Raw genomic sequence first — 16,605 nt, forward strand, 5'->3', positions numbered from 1 at the left:
TTGCATTTTCTACAAAGGGGGCGTGGCACACACAATGGGTACAGAGACAATAACAGCGTTGACAACAGCGACATTGCTCTTGAGAATTACACTTATATATGTGCATATGTGTATCGCAGTTTAAACAAAAAACTTTTAATTACATTTGAAACCACGCACCGAAACGAGCGAGAATTAAATTTCATATGCAAATTGTTGCCAGCACTCGCGGCCCAAATGAGCAAACTTAATGGCCAACAAATTTCAATCGAAGACGCAAAGGAAAAAGTAAAAATATTTGCTTAACAAAACATTTGCTCCTTTGCCTTGGTGGAAATTTCGGGAACACTTGGAAAAAGAATGTTTTACTTTTAGAAAAGCTTCCTCGTAAATTGTAAGAAATACAGCTTTATTTATCAGCAAGATGTCATTTTTTTTTATATTTGTTGTACATTTCCAAATAAAATTAGAAATTATATTCAAAAGGGACATGATAATACCACCGATATTTTTAAACTTGGATATTCGAAGTATTTCTTGTATTGGGTAACTATAACATATATTTTAGGATTTTTCTCTTATTTCTACGAGTGCTGGTGCAAAAAATGTAAAGATTGCCACATGGCTAATGATAATTATCAAGCCAACACTCGCACACACTCACAATTGTTCCTGGCGCCCATAATAAATATTTGAAAATATTTCTGCGTAATTTTATTTCCCAATTTCAAGGCAAATGTGTGAACAGTTGCGTATGTGCTGGATTTTCGGTGGGCCGAAATGGGTGCTTCTTATGTAACTTTTGCCAGCCATACTTTCGCGCCTTTTGCAACTTTAGCGTTTTCATTATTTTATTTAATTAGGTAAATGTATGCAAAGGCACCCAGCCCATATGCACATGTATGTGTGCTCTCCCACACACTCACACACACACCCACACACACGCATAGCGCAACATGTGCCTCGGTAATTACAATTACTTTTAATAATGTTGCTTTAAATGGGCTAAAAGGGTTCAGGTTTAGCTCCTGTTCTTAGAAAGCTAAGCAGCGAATTAACTTTTCGCGCTTGAAGGAAATTTAAACGGATTTCACTGGAGGATAAATCAAAAATCATGAACGCGGTTAATAAGGTTACGTAATTAGGAGTTTTTAGTCGAAAGAAATGGGTGCTAATCTTCAAGGATTTGAACAGCTTCCTAGGTATTTTACAAACTTTTGGTAAAAGTCAAATTTTAGCCTGTTCCTTTCAAAAATGTCCAGATAAAACTCTTTGCAACAGAAATAAATATCTCCTTTAACTTTTAAAGGAAGAAGTATAAAAGTATGTGGTTTTAGTATTGATTCAAAAAATATTTCAAATCAGATAATCATAATAAATCAAATAATATTTCAAATCAGAGTAAAAATTATAAATGCAGCAGTTAGAGATGCACTGTTACATGCTTATAGGCACTGTTATACGTATACAGTTTAAAGCCATATCAAACAGTTTGAGACGAACTGTTCACAGTTGGCTTTAGGTCAACTGTCACACGCCATCACGCACTGTTATACAGTTTCGAAGTTACACAATGTGTAATATACAGTTTAAGACGAACTGTGCGTGACTACCAATAGCATTTCGAAATGAAAAACTCATTTGATTTTATTTTCATAATACTTTTTGCTTGTTTATTAATATTTTTATTGATTTTGTATTTTTATACATTTTTTACTTTCGTTTTAATACATAATATACTCCCGCATATCCATTTGGTGATAAATTCTCCCGCAATTCTATAATATGTGTTTCGTCCGCTTGTACATAATACAATAAGAGTAGCTATACAATTAAAGATAGAAAAGTGTTTGACTTAAGGCGTACAAACTAAAAGATGTCTTCCAGCAGTTAAATAACCAATTAACGTTATGTCATAGACAGATGGATATTATTAAATAGATACAAATAAAATAGTAAGATTAATAGTAGGTATAGCTGGAAACATATATCGTACAATTGAAATCACTTTTTGAGCCTGGGCTCAACAGCATAAGCTCGTTACAAACGAAATGAAAATTGCCGCATAAAATGCAAACAAAACCAGATCTTGCGGGTAAAAACCAAATCTAAAACTGCAAAGCATTCAGTAATGAATTAAAGGCCATTTGGAAATTTCTTTCCTTGATTTTCTCCATTCTTTCTCATTCAGGAAGAGGATCAGCGTGAGCATGGAAAAGCAACCAAAAAGATTTATTCTAATGCACCCGGTCGTAATATCGATTGGATCCGCTCTTGAGCTTTTCAATTATTGTATTTGGGTATCCAATATATCATGTTTTTCTGCCCAGCCTGGTATGATCCAAGTAACTTTTGTATTGTTTGCTGCTCGAGTATTTGAGAGTGTTATGCCTTTTTGCATTGGGTATAGAAAATATTTTATACACTTTATCATGTTTCCTGTGGGTAGCAAAGTCATCTTTGTCATTTCCTTTTGAATAGGTTGTGGAAAAGCGAGTCTACGCGTACATATATATATCGTTTGTGTGTGTATATACATCAAAATATTTGTTTAATTTACGCGTACTTGGCATATGTATAGATTTCATTATGTATACTTTGTAAAAAAAGAAAATTTAGCTACTTCATCTCGCAGACTTCGCTGCTCTACCGCAAATAAGGACAACGAAATCAATCAAAGATACCAGCACATCTCGCTATCAGTTCTCGCTCCGTGATCCCTGATCAAATCATCAATCTCCCATCTAAATATCACTTTCCGGGCCAATAGTAACTAAGCAATCGAGCCGCACACAAAGCCTTAGTCTAGAATTTTACAATGTTGCATTGTTTCTTGTTGTTGAATATGTTTTGTTTGCTTTTTGCTGTGTTTCCATCAATGGATTGTTTTTGGGGTGTGGTGTCTGTTGTCTGCCGTTGACTAATTGGGATGACTTGGACGCTTGGACTCGTGTGGACGCTCAACGCACTCGCGAGGTGGGTCTGCAAGACAATAATCGCATTAAGAACAGTTTGCAAATCATCCGAATATCATCACTTACCTGGGCGAATGGGCAACCGCCTGGCGTTTGGGCGTATTTGGCGCCGTAACCGCCACTCGATTGGTGGGCGTGCGTGCCCTGGCCGAAGTGGGCGTGGCGGATGTGGGCGTGGTCGCGCCGGCCAGACTGTAACGCTTGGGCTGCACTATCCTGCTGGGCGATCGAGTGCTGACCTTGGCTCCGCCGGCGGCTTCCTGGGCGCTGGTCAGTCTGCTAGGGCGGGGGGAGGTAAAGAGACCGGGTTTGTTGTGGCTTTTAGTGACAGTCTTGGGATTGGCCGGCCTAGCCGGTGAGGGCGTGGCCAGAACGGGGGCAGTACGTGACGAAGTGGGCGTGGAACTTCTGAGCATCAGGCCCACAAACAAAATCAACAACATCATGCAAAATAATAATTTTGACGCACGGATTTGGTTGGTCGGTTTGCCAAAAATGAAAAGAAATAAATTTTGGAAACATAACATACATAAATGGTTCGAAACAATTAATTTTGAATTTTCGCCAGAGGACTTGCAAGTCGGAAGCATTTAAATTAAAATGTAATCTTTTAAGTTATGCTTAACATACTTTTCCGACTTGCACTTCATAGTTTAAGATGTGAGTTTTAAAAACTACTGACCTGCCCGCTGGGTAGCTAACAGGCCTTGGAATCCTAGACCTTGGCGCCGAATTGGAGCCAGTCGAATTGGCCGAGGTGGGCGTGGAGCCGCCGCTCTTGGTGGCCGCCTCGCAGGCCAGCTCTTTCAGCATACTCGAGTCCTTGCTCATGAGCTCCCACTGGATTTGCAGGCGCTTGAAGCGATTGCTTTCGATCTTGCGCTGCTCCAGCACATCCACTGTATCGCGTTTCAGTGCGCCCATGGAGATGTTGGGCGAATTGGGTGGCGTGGCGAAGCGTTTGGCATGCTGCTGCAGTCCGGCCGCCACGCCCTCATCATTGAATGACACCTTCTTCTGCTGGCTAAGCACTCGGCTCACCTCCTTTTTCAGGGCAGCAGCATCGTAGGTCACCTGCTCGCCGGAAGACTCTAGAATGGACGCTATCTCCGCGTAGTACTTGAGCTCAGAGCGCGGCAAGGAGGCCAGGAAGCTCTCAGCCCGAGCCCTGGCATCCAGATCCTTGCGGGAAAGCCTCTGCTTCACAGGTTGCGCCGGCTGACTGTGCTCCTCCTCCTCAAAGACATCGGCAAGTTCGTCGGTGGAACCCAAGCCGTAGTTGTTCGGTGGCTCCTGCAAACTGCGCCGCTTCTCCAGCTTGGTCAGCTTCTGCGTCTGCTGTGCCTCGATCATGGAATTGCGCTTGGAGCGCGCCTGTGCGGAGTGTGCCTTGCGCAGAATGCTTCGGGGCATGGGTTGCGGCGGGGTTTGAGTTAACTGACTACCGGGACTGGTTTCCACGCCCGAGTCCATGCGCTGCTGATCGTACTGGTACACATACATCTGCTTCAGCGGATCCACGTCCAGCTCAGAGTCGGTAAGCAGCGTGGATGAGCCGCGGTAGCCGGAACTGGGCTGTTGACTGGAACCCGAGCTGGATGCCTCGTCCATTTGGGTCTGCTGGCCCTGGAAGTACTTGGCACAGTCGCAGATGTGCGTGCGATTTCGGCGCAGCGGCGGCGACATACAGAAAAGTGGACGCTGAGATAGCTCCGCATCCAGCTGCCGCACCAGGTGCTTCACCTCCGGAATGTGCTGCAGCCGACGGCGGTATTCCGTCGGCAGCAAGGTGGCCAGCGACTGCCAGTCGGCCACGTGCTTGTAGTCCAGCGTCTTGAGGATTTCATCATCGCTCACGCTCTGGCTGTTGTTGCGCTGTTTCTTTAGAGATCCCGAGCTGCTGGTACTTCCAGTCGCCCCATCCATCGTCATCTTGTAGTTGAAAGGTGAGAAGATCACGTCTGTGCTGGCATTAGTCTTAACGAATCCCAAATCGGGCAGGGCATAGTTTGGATAGATCACGTATATGGGCGCCTGTCGCTCCTCACCCAAGTTATTGAGTTTCTCGAGGAAGGAGGGCGGCACACAGCGATAGCGTTCGCTCAGGCTGCTCCTGGTGGTGCTCAGTGATCCGCAGGAGGTCTGCATGGAGCGCGTGATCATTTCGGAGCTGGAGGCACACGACAACGGGCGCGTACTGGTACCGCATCCCGCTTCCGACCGCCTGGGCACCTGGGTTAGCTGCTCCGAGCTGGCCTCCGAGGACATTTGGCTGCCAGTGGAAACCTGGGCTGCCAGTTGGTACAGCTGTGGATTCCTTAGTGGCATACTGCGACGACGATGTGCTGGTGAATTGGTCGCAGTTAGCGATCCCGTGGAACTGGAGGTGGCGACGTCATCGTAGAACACTGCCTCGGAACGGGCCCTCAACTGACGCCTGGGTGTCTCCGTTTCGGGGTAGTGTTCCTCCTCGTCATGCCGACTAACTGCCGAACCTTTGCCCGAGTCGTTCATACTCTTCTTGCGAAGTCGCTGCTCCAAGGAGCCGCTACTGGAGCTGGCCGCATCGCTGGATGGCCAACAGCCAGAAGAGACATCCATACAGGTGTGCGCACTTGCCTGGGCACCCAAATCCTCCTGACCGCCACTGCTGTTGCTGCTCTTCTGCTTGATGAACAGCTTGACTAGATTGAAGGCTGGCGGATTTGAGGAGTTGCCCGAGGAGGCCGAGCCGGAAATATGGAAATTCTGGCTCTCATGCGAGCAACTGCAACGATGCTTGTGGCGATGGTGATGCGAGTGGTGATGCTGCTGTTGTGGTTGCTGTGATGTGGGTGTGATCTGTTCGATGGGCAGCTGCTGATCCGCCTGTTGCTGCAGTCGCTCCGAAATCGACACACTAATGGATATGGGCATCTGGCACATGGGCAGCAGATTCCTGGACCTCGACTTGCCCGCCTCCATGGTGGAGGTGCTGATCGCCTGCGAGACGTTCAGCGGCACCGCCTGTGGTCCATTCTCCTCCGGTCCCTGCTCCTTGAGGCAACTGCCCGCCATGGACTCCTCGTTCTGCAGATTGGGCAGACTGCTGCTCTTCCTCACTGTGCACTGTGGTAGGTGTCTGGTTATGGTGATGGTCTCCGTGTTATTATTCCCCGAAGGATACCTGCGAGCGGGCGAAACAAGGAGTAACGAGCGTCTTTACCACAACAGACACGTCGAGCGTTTGGGATTACAATTTTGTTGGCGGAAGGTTTTCTTTTTCTGGTTTTTTTTTTAGGTAGGAAGCGGTGTGAGGTTTTCGGATTGGTTGCTGCCAGGGTTTATGACTTCTTTACCTGATGGCGTCTGTCCTGGGTTTATTTGCATAATACTTTCGGGTTTGCTGTTATCCCGGCTAATCGTTTTGTGAATGAGTTATGCGGGCTAAACCAGTAATTGCCCATCCTCAAGGATTAACTTGCCTAATCTCGTTTCGCGACCCGAAACCAAAAGCCCTTGAAGGTTAGCATATGCCGGCGTGGAATATACGCCAAAAAGACCCAGTTCCCATTTGAAATTACCCCCCGAACGAGACGTTCGTTCCATACGTTAATATTCCAGCCGGCAGGCAAATGGAACTAAATTGAATTCAATTGAAATGACCCCACACGATTGCAATGAGAGCAGCCTGCAAGGAAGGGGGAAATGTGTAACATCCGCCGGTCTTGATGATGAAGTTTGGCATTCGGACGCTGGACTACTAGTTATCTCATATTTTGTTCATTTAGCTTGATCAATACAACGCTGTCTCTGAGAACATATGGCGCAATATTTACTTAGTGACTTTAACTCTAGAAAACCACCCGGGCAACAGCCAATCCTCAGGATAATGTGCGAATCGGGTGCGGCATGTATTTGTCTTGCTGAACCTACCGCTGTAGCTTGGCCGCTGATGACGTGGCTGCCTGCCCCTTGGGCGACATGGGGCAGAGGGGCTGGAAGGCCTGGGCGGAACGCGACATGGACACCTCCAGGGCTTTATTGCGTTTCACTATGTCCTCCAGATTGCTGTGCAAGTTGATGCAGTTCTGTTTGTTCCTGGCGGCGATGTCACTGGGATCCGCTGCAAAGAGAAGGTTAAATCTGTAAGTTTGGACTGACACTTAAGTACTTGAATTACTCACCATAGAAACTATCATCCGAGTAGAGCACACTGCCCTCAAAGGCGATCGTGTAGTTGTCCTTGTTGCAGGTGAGTATAATCTCGCCGTCGTCCGGATAGGCGTCCATATCCAGTGAATCCACCGAGATGTGCGACTCCCTCACCGGCGAAAAGAGCAACTCCGACTTGCAGAAGGAGTTGTCGATCAGTTCGTTTGTGGAGGTCGTCGACGTCTGGGACATGTTGTGCTGCAACATATTGCTGTGATGCAGCACCTGTTGCTGTTGTAGCTGCTGCTGCTGCTGTTGTTGCTGCTGTTGCTGCTGAAGCAGCAAAGATTGCTGAAGACGACTGTTTGCGCCGCCCAAGCTCTTGCAATAGGCGGGCAGCTGCGAGAGCAGGGAATGTATGTCCTCCGCCCGGAAACTCTCCATGTCCACCTCGGCCAGATTGGCGTCCAGATTCTTGGCCAGATCCTCATAGTAGATCAGATCCCCCATCGCATTGTACGAGGCCGAGAGGGAACTCAATACGCTGCGCTGCATTCCGCCGCAGCCATCTCGGTAGCCGTAGTCCAGGAACCACTGGTAATCGGAATTGTCGTGAGTAAAGTCGTGCGACGAGGCCAACGAGCAGTTGAGATTGTTGCCACCGCCATTAGTAGTTTCCCGCATCCCGACACCGCCACCGCCACCACCACCACAAAGCATCCCACCTACCCCAAGTTGCTGCTGCTGTTGCAACTGCTGCTCGCTGCTGCGACCTCCTGGCGTGGTTGCATTGCTATTGTAATCCGATTCCGGCGTGGCTGCCATCTTGCCCAGCACAAAGTTATTGTTGCCCTGATGCTTCCTGGAGTTGTCGTTGTCGCAGTAGAGCAGACCGCTCGAGTCCTCGCCAAACAGGAGGCTGTCGCTGGGCGTGATGATGCTGCTGCTCACCTGCTCATTCAGGATAATGCTGCGCAACGCGTTGTTATAGCGATCCAAGTTGCTCAGCACAATGGCCACATTCTGCTTGAGACTCTCCTCGCTCAGTTCGTCCGCAGCCAGATCCTCCTCCACATCGCTGCTGCCCAGCGATTGCAGTTGCTGCTGCTGGCACTGCTGCAGATGTTGCTGCTGCAACAGGCGATCGGTCAGCTGCTGCTGCTGGTACCGCTTCCCAATCGTCGACTGCGCCGTGTTGCTGAATGGCGAATTGCTGGGACTGTTCAGCGGATTGCGGTAGCTCAGCGGGGAATGTGGCGATGATCCGGGCAGAATGTGGGCAGCCGTGTTGTTGCCGTTGTTTAGCTGGCTGAAGGGCAAGGTCTGCTGAAACTTATGGGGACGCTGATGCTGCTGCTGCTGCTGCTGCTGCTGTTGCTGTTGGGCCAAGCGTTGAAGCAAATGTGGGTGAGAGTTGGGATTGGATGGAGTGAATGCTTGCTGATGGATGGGTGAGTTCTGATGCGGCTTCTGCTGAGATGCGGTGAAATGCGGTTTGCTGTGATCGTTGTTTGTTGAGAATTCTGTCATGCCACGTCGAATTTTTGTGCCTGCAAGCAGAAGAAGGTATATCGTACACGTTAACATCAAGTCTCACATCTTAGAATAATATACTTAAAGTGTTGTAATACTGCTGCTTAAACTACCTTCTCGATAATCCCACCCGCAGTGCCACACAATGTCAATTGTCTAATCAGCATTGACACTGAACTTGGCTCAATTAAGATGCCACAGCACCGGGGCGAAACCAACTCCGGCTAATGATCTATCCCCATTTCCATTTGCACTTTCCCACTCTGCCTCTAATGGACATTAGCGTGCCGCATACATTTCGGAGCAGTAAAAACCTGACTGACAGAGGCGCCCATCTATGGTTGGCATGTTTCAATTAATTTTTACGATGCCAGACGCGCTGCTGTAGCAAATAAGGATGACACTATTCGGGTGACAGACTCGCGACTCCCTGGATTCCAGAAAAACGAAAAAGCTGTAAAAATTATTTTTATACGTCTAAGAGATTTTTACGAGTCAACACCCATGGACCGCCTCGCATCGGGTCGGATCGCTGTCCCATGTCCTATGTCCCCCATCGTCGTCACTAAAAAGTTCAATTGGAAAATGTGACGTTTTCCCATCTTGCCAGGCGGCAACCCATCTTCATGCAACATGCAACGCCCGTCCGCCAGCGGCAATTAAAGGTTAAACTTGATGGTATTGCATGTCTCAAGGCGGTAATTCAGTAATTCAGTGCCGAGGAAAACCTTCTCGTTTGCCGCATTGCCATCGATTTCAGTTGCTGGGTACGACTTCGAACTTACGACTTTCTTATGCAATTCCTGCACAGAATTTAGATTTAAAATTAACTCCGCGCATAAACAAATCAGGAAAATCTAGGAGAAAAATAGGGCGGAGTAGCGAGTTGGGGTACCTCCCAGAAAGTGCAGACACAAGGGATTATAGTTTTCAAATAGATTCTCCCCCAACTCAGCGAACTTTTCCTACAGCCGACAAGTGGCAAAGCACATGTTTGTCCGCCCAGCCATCTTTCAACCCCTCCCACCCCTCCAAAAAAAAAAAGAAAACCAGAAATATGAAATGGAAAGCCATTTCATATTTGGGCCAGCGCGAGATAGCGCACAAATAAAAATACTTTAATGCATTTTGTGTGTAGATACGGACAGTCGGTGGGGTGGTCCGCTCCAGCATCGGTGCACTGCAGCACTGGAGCCAGAGGAGGGCCAGTGACGAATGGCGACCCCTGGCCTCTCGGAGCTTCTCGGAGCTCAATTAAAGTTAATTGAAATTACAAAAGCCCGTCTCGAGATGCTCAAGAGGCTGGCAGAGCTGAGAAAGCAGCGAAGTCTTTACGATGACACAACTTTAATCCACAGCAGTTAAGCATGGTTATATTTTATTACTAATCTTTGTGATGCCCAGCAAGGAAGTAATGAAGACATAGTATACCCGCAGTTTACATTTTCTACAAAAATAACCCTTTTCGACTGCATACCTCTTATATATTTACAAAAGTACTTCCGTATCTGATTTTCAGTTTTCAAATGTATGTATCTTAACTGGAGGACTTATAGCATTCAGTAGTTAGAAAGGTTTAAGCTAACTTAAATTCCTTTTATATCTTAGGCACTAAACGTATTGGGTTTAATTAAAAGCTAAGACTTATCAACTGCGCACCTTGGCCCAAAACTCTGCCATTGTTGCGCTGGTTAATGCTGTTGTTCAGATAGTTGTTCAGATAGTCATTGTCATTGTTGCTGTTGTGGTCCACATAAAGTTGCTGCAGTTGATGCTGCTGCTGCAGCTGTTGCTGCTGCAGCCGCTGCTGTCGCAAATACTGTTGGTTGCAGGTGAGACCCGCCGTTGTAGTTTTTTCTGTTGCAGTTGCCGGAGGCGAGGGCACGCCCTGTTGCAACAGCTGCTGTTGCAGGCGTCGTCGCTGCAACAACTGCTGCTGCAACAGTTGCAACTGCTGCTGCTGCATGCGCTGGTAGAAGCGTATCTGCTCGAGTTGCTGCGGACTAACGCCAATGTTGCCGGATTGAGTCTTGGCGGCACTGTGCCGCTGATGTTGCAGCTGCTGCGGCACATAGTAGTTCTCCTTGGAGGAGCTGTTGCTGTCGCAGCCGCTGCTGGTGCTGCTGCTGTTGCTTGTGGCACCGGCGACATGTTGCCAGCAGGCCGTGTGGTTGCCATTGGCATCGTGTTGGCTGTGTGTTGGATTGCTGTGGTGGGTGCAATCGATTCCGGCCCTGGAGCAGGCGGGACAGCGCTTGGAAATGTCTACGAATCTCATGATGAAGGCGAGCAGCAGCAACAACATCTAGTTGTTGCAGGCGTATGTTGCTGCCGGTTTATTTTTGGCCAGTCCGCTGCGGACCAACGCTGCGATGTTGCCAAGATGTTCTTGGCAGTGTCTCTGCTTCACTTTGCTGTATTTTTAGTTATTGGCTCTTTTTTTGTTTTAAGCGACTCAACTCCATTGATTGGTTGCACATTTTGTTTGGATTTTTCCCTTCGGTTTTTGTTTTCTATGCTGCACTTTTCATTTTGATTTCATCGTAGTCTTTTGATGCTATTTATACATGTTGTTATGCTTGATGCGTAAGTTTTCTCTTCTCTACACGACACATGGACCAAGTTTTATATATAAAAATAACACGGAGTGTGTGTGCTACACTGTTCAGCACGAAAAAGTTTTTGTGTCTGTTTTCGTTGTGAGAAGCATATAAAAATAATTTACGAGTTTTCTGCAGTCGGTTTTCGGGACTTTAATGTTTTCCTTTTTTCCTAAACTTTAATGCGGAGTTTCGACGAAAAACGTCTATAATTATCCCGCCAAACTAACAATGTGGCATAAACAAAAGCTGTGTTGCCACCGGCGATTTATGCCCCTGCGGCTTTGGGCCAAACTCGGAATGCAATTCCCTGGCCTTTCCTAGCGCGCAAATTAACTGCATTCGGGCCTCGTTAGCAAAAGCGTTAGCAGCAAGGCCCCAAAACCCCAAAACCCTCAAGGCGCCTAATTTATGGCCTCCAATTTCCGACACAAAAAACGGAAATGGCCATCCTTGCTGAACAGGGCTTCTGAAGCCTTGAAGCTTTGGCCAGGCTCGCCGCCGCAGGTGTCTAAATTTAAATCGCTGGCCGAAAAAGAAACTTAGGCAAGTTCATTAATATTAACTTGCCGTCCGACTTTTTGGCGAGCATGTGTCATAATGTTTGCTATTGAAATCTATCTAGAGCGCACATGAGCTTGCCAAAAAAAAAATAGTATCAAGAAGCACCAGGTGCTTGACATAATGAGATTATATGATTATAAGAGATATATCTGCATACTTGATGCCTGACATCAGCAAACGATACAATATCTTATATATATACGGGATAGGTGCAACTAAATAGAAATTGCATACGTCTAAAAATTGCTACAAAATTGGTGAGCAAATGTTTATAAATGCAGAATATATAAAAATCCTTTTTTTTCTTTTTTTCTAGTGTAAAACGGCAGACAAAGGATCGCAAAATGGCCACCAACCACCGGGGAAAGCGTCGCGCAAGAAAAGGAAACCCTCAGGACTGCGTTTCCATATCGAGAAAGGGAAAGTCTGAGGAGCGGCAGCAAATTGCCACCGAGGAGTGCTCAGGCGCACCAAGGACCTGGCTCGGAAAATGCCAAACGGCGTGCCGCATCTGGCAAACGGCCAAAATACATAGGAACCAACCACAAGGAGGTGGCACGCACAAGTACAGGAGTATATATACGATATATGTTATGTTGGAAAAAGTGCTCTCGCATTGAGGCGGCATTTAAGCAGCTCCGATAAACATGGTGGCAAGTTGTCCGTGGCCACGCTCCAGCTGCCTTGTATTTGCCAACAGCCATGAAGTTCTTGAAATCATAAACATAATGCTTTCGGAACGAGCCAACGAACGAAAGAAAGAAGCCGACGCACTGCGAAAATATATATTGTGAAAATTGCAGATGCATTTCGATTTTGCACGCAACTCATTTGGATTTCTCTTTGCACCTTGCAATTTTCTGCGGCCGGGGCAAAAATAAACAGCGCATGTTGCCGATGCGAAAGTACAGTTTCTTTCACCCAGTTGGAGCAGCAAGGTGTATCCCCCACCAGGTTCAATCACATTTTGAACTCCTCCGAAGCGTTTGTTTAGGTGTTGGCATTGCGGAAAAGTTAAGAGAATTATGTGGAAAATTACACATTACGCATTGCCCTCTGAGGTCGCCAATTGAAAGCTACAAATTTAAACCAATAAAACAAGACTTTTTTAGCTACTTTCTTTTTGTTTCCTATAGACAGTTGCAAACCCCCTAAAAATGTCGCATAGTAAGCCCTCTTTTATAAACACACGTATATATGTATATTTTCCTCATTGTTCTAGAGAAGGCAAGCATTTTAGTTTAGTTCAACGCACTTGTTGGCCTACATTGCGCCTAGAAAATGGCAGCGGGGAAACTCTTTTGGCGGAGTACGCCATGCCCGCCAATTAAATGAGGCAGCCCAAGAAAAAGAAAATGCATCTGCAGATGGGGATGCAGTTACAGATATAGCCGATGTTGCATTGTCGATGTTGCTGCTATTTTGTGTGCCGATTGTAATTACGAAATGATCAAACGCATGTGTGCATATCGACGCGGAAGTCTTTTGGTTTGGCGAAAAGGTCAAAGCTATTTGCGAAGCTGGCTAAAAACAGATGCAGATACAGTTGCTACTGTGGCAGGCAAATCGGGCTTATCTGCAAGTTGCAAAACGCTTTCATTTGGCATGTCTAACTATTTGTAGGTGATAAGATAAGCCTTTAAGCAGGTAGAAATGCAACTGACAACCTGGTAACCGATTAGATACAGACGCCGAACTCGGATGATCTCATTTCCTACTGCAGAAAACTCGTAAATATTTGTTAAATGCTGGCATTAATTTACCCCAAAATGGATTGCGTATTAGATAATCCCAAACAGTTCGTTGTCAAAGAGAACTTTGGTTCCTTTGTTCGTATCAGACATTAAAGAAAGTACACAAACACACACTCTTCTCGTCTGCTGACGATGCACTCAAGATGGCCAATCTAACGAGTATCTTTGAGATAATTCTGTGGGGCTTGGCCCACGCACAATTAAAGCCCTTTAAGTGATTCCACTTTGATTGGGCTGCTGCTGCTGCTGCTGCGTCACACAAAGTATCTATGAGTTTATTATTCACACCAGACGAACGGAACGACGAACGGAAGAACGAAACGCGTAAACAAATTAAGCGAAATGTGAAACGAAAAATAAGAAATACACATATAGATATATGTATGGAAAATAATCAAGGCTTTCACAACCGACACGCTCCGCACATTTTCACAGTTGCACCAGCCCAAGGAGACTGACTGAAAATGAAAATACGCGAGCGGCCACGACAATCTGAAATCCGAAAAAAAGAGGCGAAGCGACGGCTACAAAGCGACGAGGCCTCTGTGTGTGTGCGAGAGTGTATCTGTGAGAGGGCACCTCCCAGTGTAAGTATCTTCGGGGTGTATCCGAGTCCAAGTCCGAGTGAAAAGAATGAAAAGCGCCCGAAAACGCACGAAGTACCCCAGCGCACCGAACATTATACAATGTGGTGCATCGCCGAGTTAACCCCAAAATCAAGAAACATGTAGCAGGGACTCCAGCGAAAAGTGAAATCGAGAGCGGCAACTTCGTAGATGCGGCTAATAGCTCCATCTGCGGCGCAGCAAGTGCAACCCTTTGGATGTCGTGGGATTGCAAACGTTACAGGAGTTCAGCAGCCATGGATTCAAATTCAAGAAAAAATAGGGAAGTTGCTTCTTCTATTAGAACTGGGAATTAGAAATTACCATTCTATGAACTACATTTAACATTAATATATATGAACACGCTTTATTATTGTTTGATGTCTAAGACTGATAGCAATTTTCCTTTAAAGAACCGAATACAACACCCGTTCAAATAGCATTTATAAATAACTTTAATCTCTTCTAAAATCTAAACTAACTATACAAACAAGTAGTAAGTAACAAGTCATCGTTGATGATTAATGAAAGATTATTATTAAGCCCATTTGGTTATGATAGTCTGAACTGATTTCAAATAAATAAATAACTATTTCACTTTTAACATTTGTACTTAACGATCAATCATTTCAGCTTGTCACAGATAGGATTCCCCTAGATATAAAACAATTTCTAAATTACTAAAAACCATTTGTAATATTTTCCTCATCAGCCGAATAAATCACTGCGATAAGCGCCGACCATCTGGCAAGTAAATCAACTGCAGATTTTGATTTATCTCTGTGCCTAATGAAGCTGTTCGAGTGGGAAGCCAAGTGCCCACTTGGTCCGGCCAAACAAACATCCCTCCTCCACTGCGATGGTGGTAAATAGAGCCCGAAGAGCCTGAAGACGCCTCTTCCGGCAGGATGAAGATCGGATTCCCCGGCACAGCGCATGTGCACGTGCTGCAACCAAAGCAAACAGCCATGTGCCACCCTCTTTGAAACCCAACACCGAACATAAAATTATATCATAGAATCAGAGTTCGAGGGGGGTTCAAAGGACGGGGGCGACGCACAAGTGCTCATTAACAATTACAAACAGGCGATCAGTCAGTGGAGCGCACTGAATTTTCCAATAAAAGCATTATAAATGCGCATAGATTTCCCCCATGAGATTCGAATGGGCGACAAAGGCAAGGCATGAATGAGTTGAATACATTAAGTAATCATCGGCATTCCCAGCACAAACACCCTGTATATACATATACCCCCTATCCATTATCAGCTGTTTTGGTGAACTGCTGATTAAATCAACCTCAAACCGACGGGGAATGTTACAAAAGATACACATAAAGATCGCTTTCAATGAACAGCAATTGGCTTGTTTACATGCAGATACGAAAAAGTATATATACAAACGCAAAACTTGTCGCTTTTTCTTTTTTTGTTTGTATTTTCTGTTACTTTTATTCGTCAATTAATTATTGTCGGCTGCAAAAGATCAGCGGATGCCATATGTCGTGGGTGTTGCGAGGGGAAAAGCAGCAGGTCGTGATCATAATCCATAAATTAAAAAAATTAAAATACCAGACACAGCAGCCCGATCGCAAATAAGAGAGAATTATAATTGATCTGCAGCTGGCGAGAGAAAGACTACATGGCATACTTTTAGGTGGATTTCAGAATTTTCCTTACACATCGATGGTTTGGCTTTAGTTCTAATTAAATTTAGTTGTTTTTCCTCAGTTGCAGGTATGACTCATCCGCCGATTGCCAAAGTCAAGTATGACAAATCCATTTGCCCCCAACTGCCGATCCAATTGTGGCGCTCGCCAAATTAGCATGGAAGAATCCACCCTCGAATATAGCACATAGTAAGTAGCATATACATCTTTATATATCTTTTGTGCATTGCTTGACCTCCCGCATGAGCGTGTTTAAATGGTCTTGCACAAAAATAAGTTGCCAAAGTAAACAAAAGTGCAGCTCCGCTTTCCTTGCGGTGGGTCCACCACCTCCACGACTGGATGAGCTGAGCTGATATGGCATGGGATGTGGGATGGGATGTGGCTCCCCAACACGGGGCTGCACTTTGCTCCCGGCTAAGGGTCATCATCCCATCATCCCATATTCCATCCCAATCCCATCCCATGCTGCGCGAAAAATTCTGCGCACAACCTGCGACGCAAAAAAGAGAAATCCTTGATGAGGAAGCCATCCAGTTTAGGTGCCATGAGTAAAAAATGATAAATGTGGCCATTTTCTGGCGTCTAAATGCTTGATACTAAATGCTTGATACTCAAAAATGTCAGTTTGTTTTATAAAAAGTGTATTTCACCACAGCTTACAAGTTAGTAAGTAAGCGTTACTAAATGACAATAAAGCTAAGTATTTAGTAATAATTAGACTGGTTTAATTCTAGAAATGTTGAAGAAAGTGTAATGGGATTTGTCCGATATGTCAGCGAATCATACTAA

General features: G+C 45.7%; 1 protein-coding gene across 7 annotated transcripts; it reads right to left on the reverse strand.

Moving 5' to 3' along the window:
• Window positions 1–1,887: 1,887 nt before the first annotated feature.
• Window positions 1,888–14,209, reverse strand: LOC6554877 (putative mediator of RNA polymerase II transcription subunit 26). 7 transcript variants are annotated; one of them, XM_015153384.2, is made up of 8 exons: window positions 13,549–14,205; window positions 10,281–11,223; window positions 7,818–8,638; window positions 7,121–7,682; window positions 6,870–7,059; window positions 3,637–6,153; window positions 3,021–3,362; window positions 1,888–2,961 (listed from the first exon to the last, which is right to left on the reverse strand). In XM_015153384.2, exons 2-8 carry the CDS (start codon window positions 10,924–10,926, stop codon window positions 2,940–2,942), a joined length of 5,100 nt encoding a protein of 1,699 aa, XP_015008870.1. In that variant the 5' UTR covers window positions 10,927–11,223; window positions 13,549–14,205; the 3' UTR covers window positions 1,888–2,939. The 7 variants fall into 7 exon arrangements, with proteins under 7 accessions (XP_015008870.1, XP_015008869.1, XP_001982215.1 ...); XM_015153383.2 differs by having other exon boundaries at window positions 3,021–3,230; window positions 7,121–8,638; window positions 13,549–14,209; XM_001982179.3 differs by having other exon boundaries at window positions 3,637–6,120; window positions 7,121–8,638; window positions 13,549–14,207.
• Between the last annotated feature and the right edge of the window lie 2,396 nt (window positions 14,210–16,605).

This window comes from Drosophila erecta, unplaced genomic scaffold (assembly GCF_003286155.1).
Source record: "Drosophila erecta strain 14021-0224.00,06,07 unplaced genomic scaffold, DereRS2 tig00000000-arrow-pilon, whole genome shotgun sequence".
In the NCBI taxonomy this organism is placed as follows: domain Eukaryota; kingdom Metazoa; phylum Arthropoda; class Insecta; order Diptera; family Drosophilidae; genus Drosophila; species Drosophila erecta.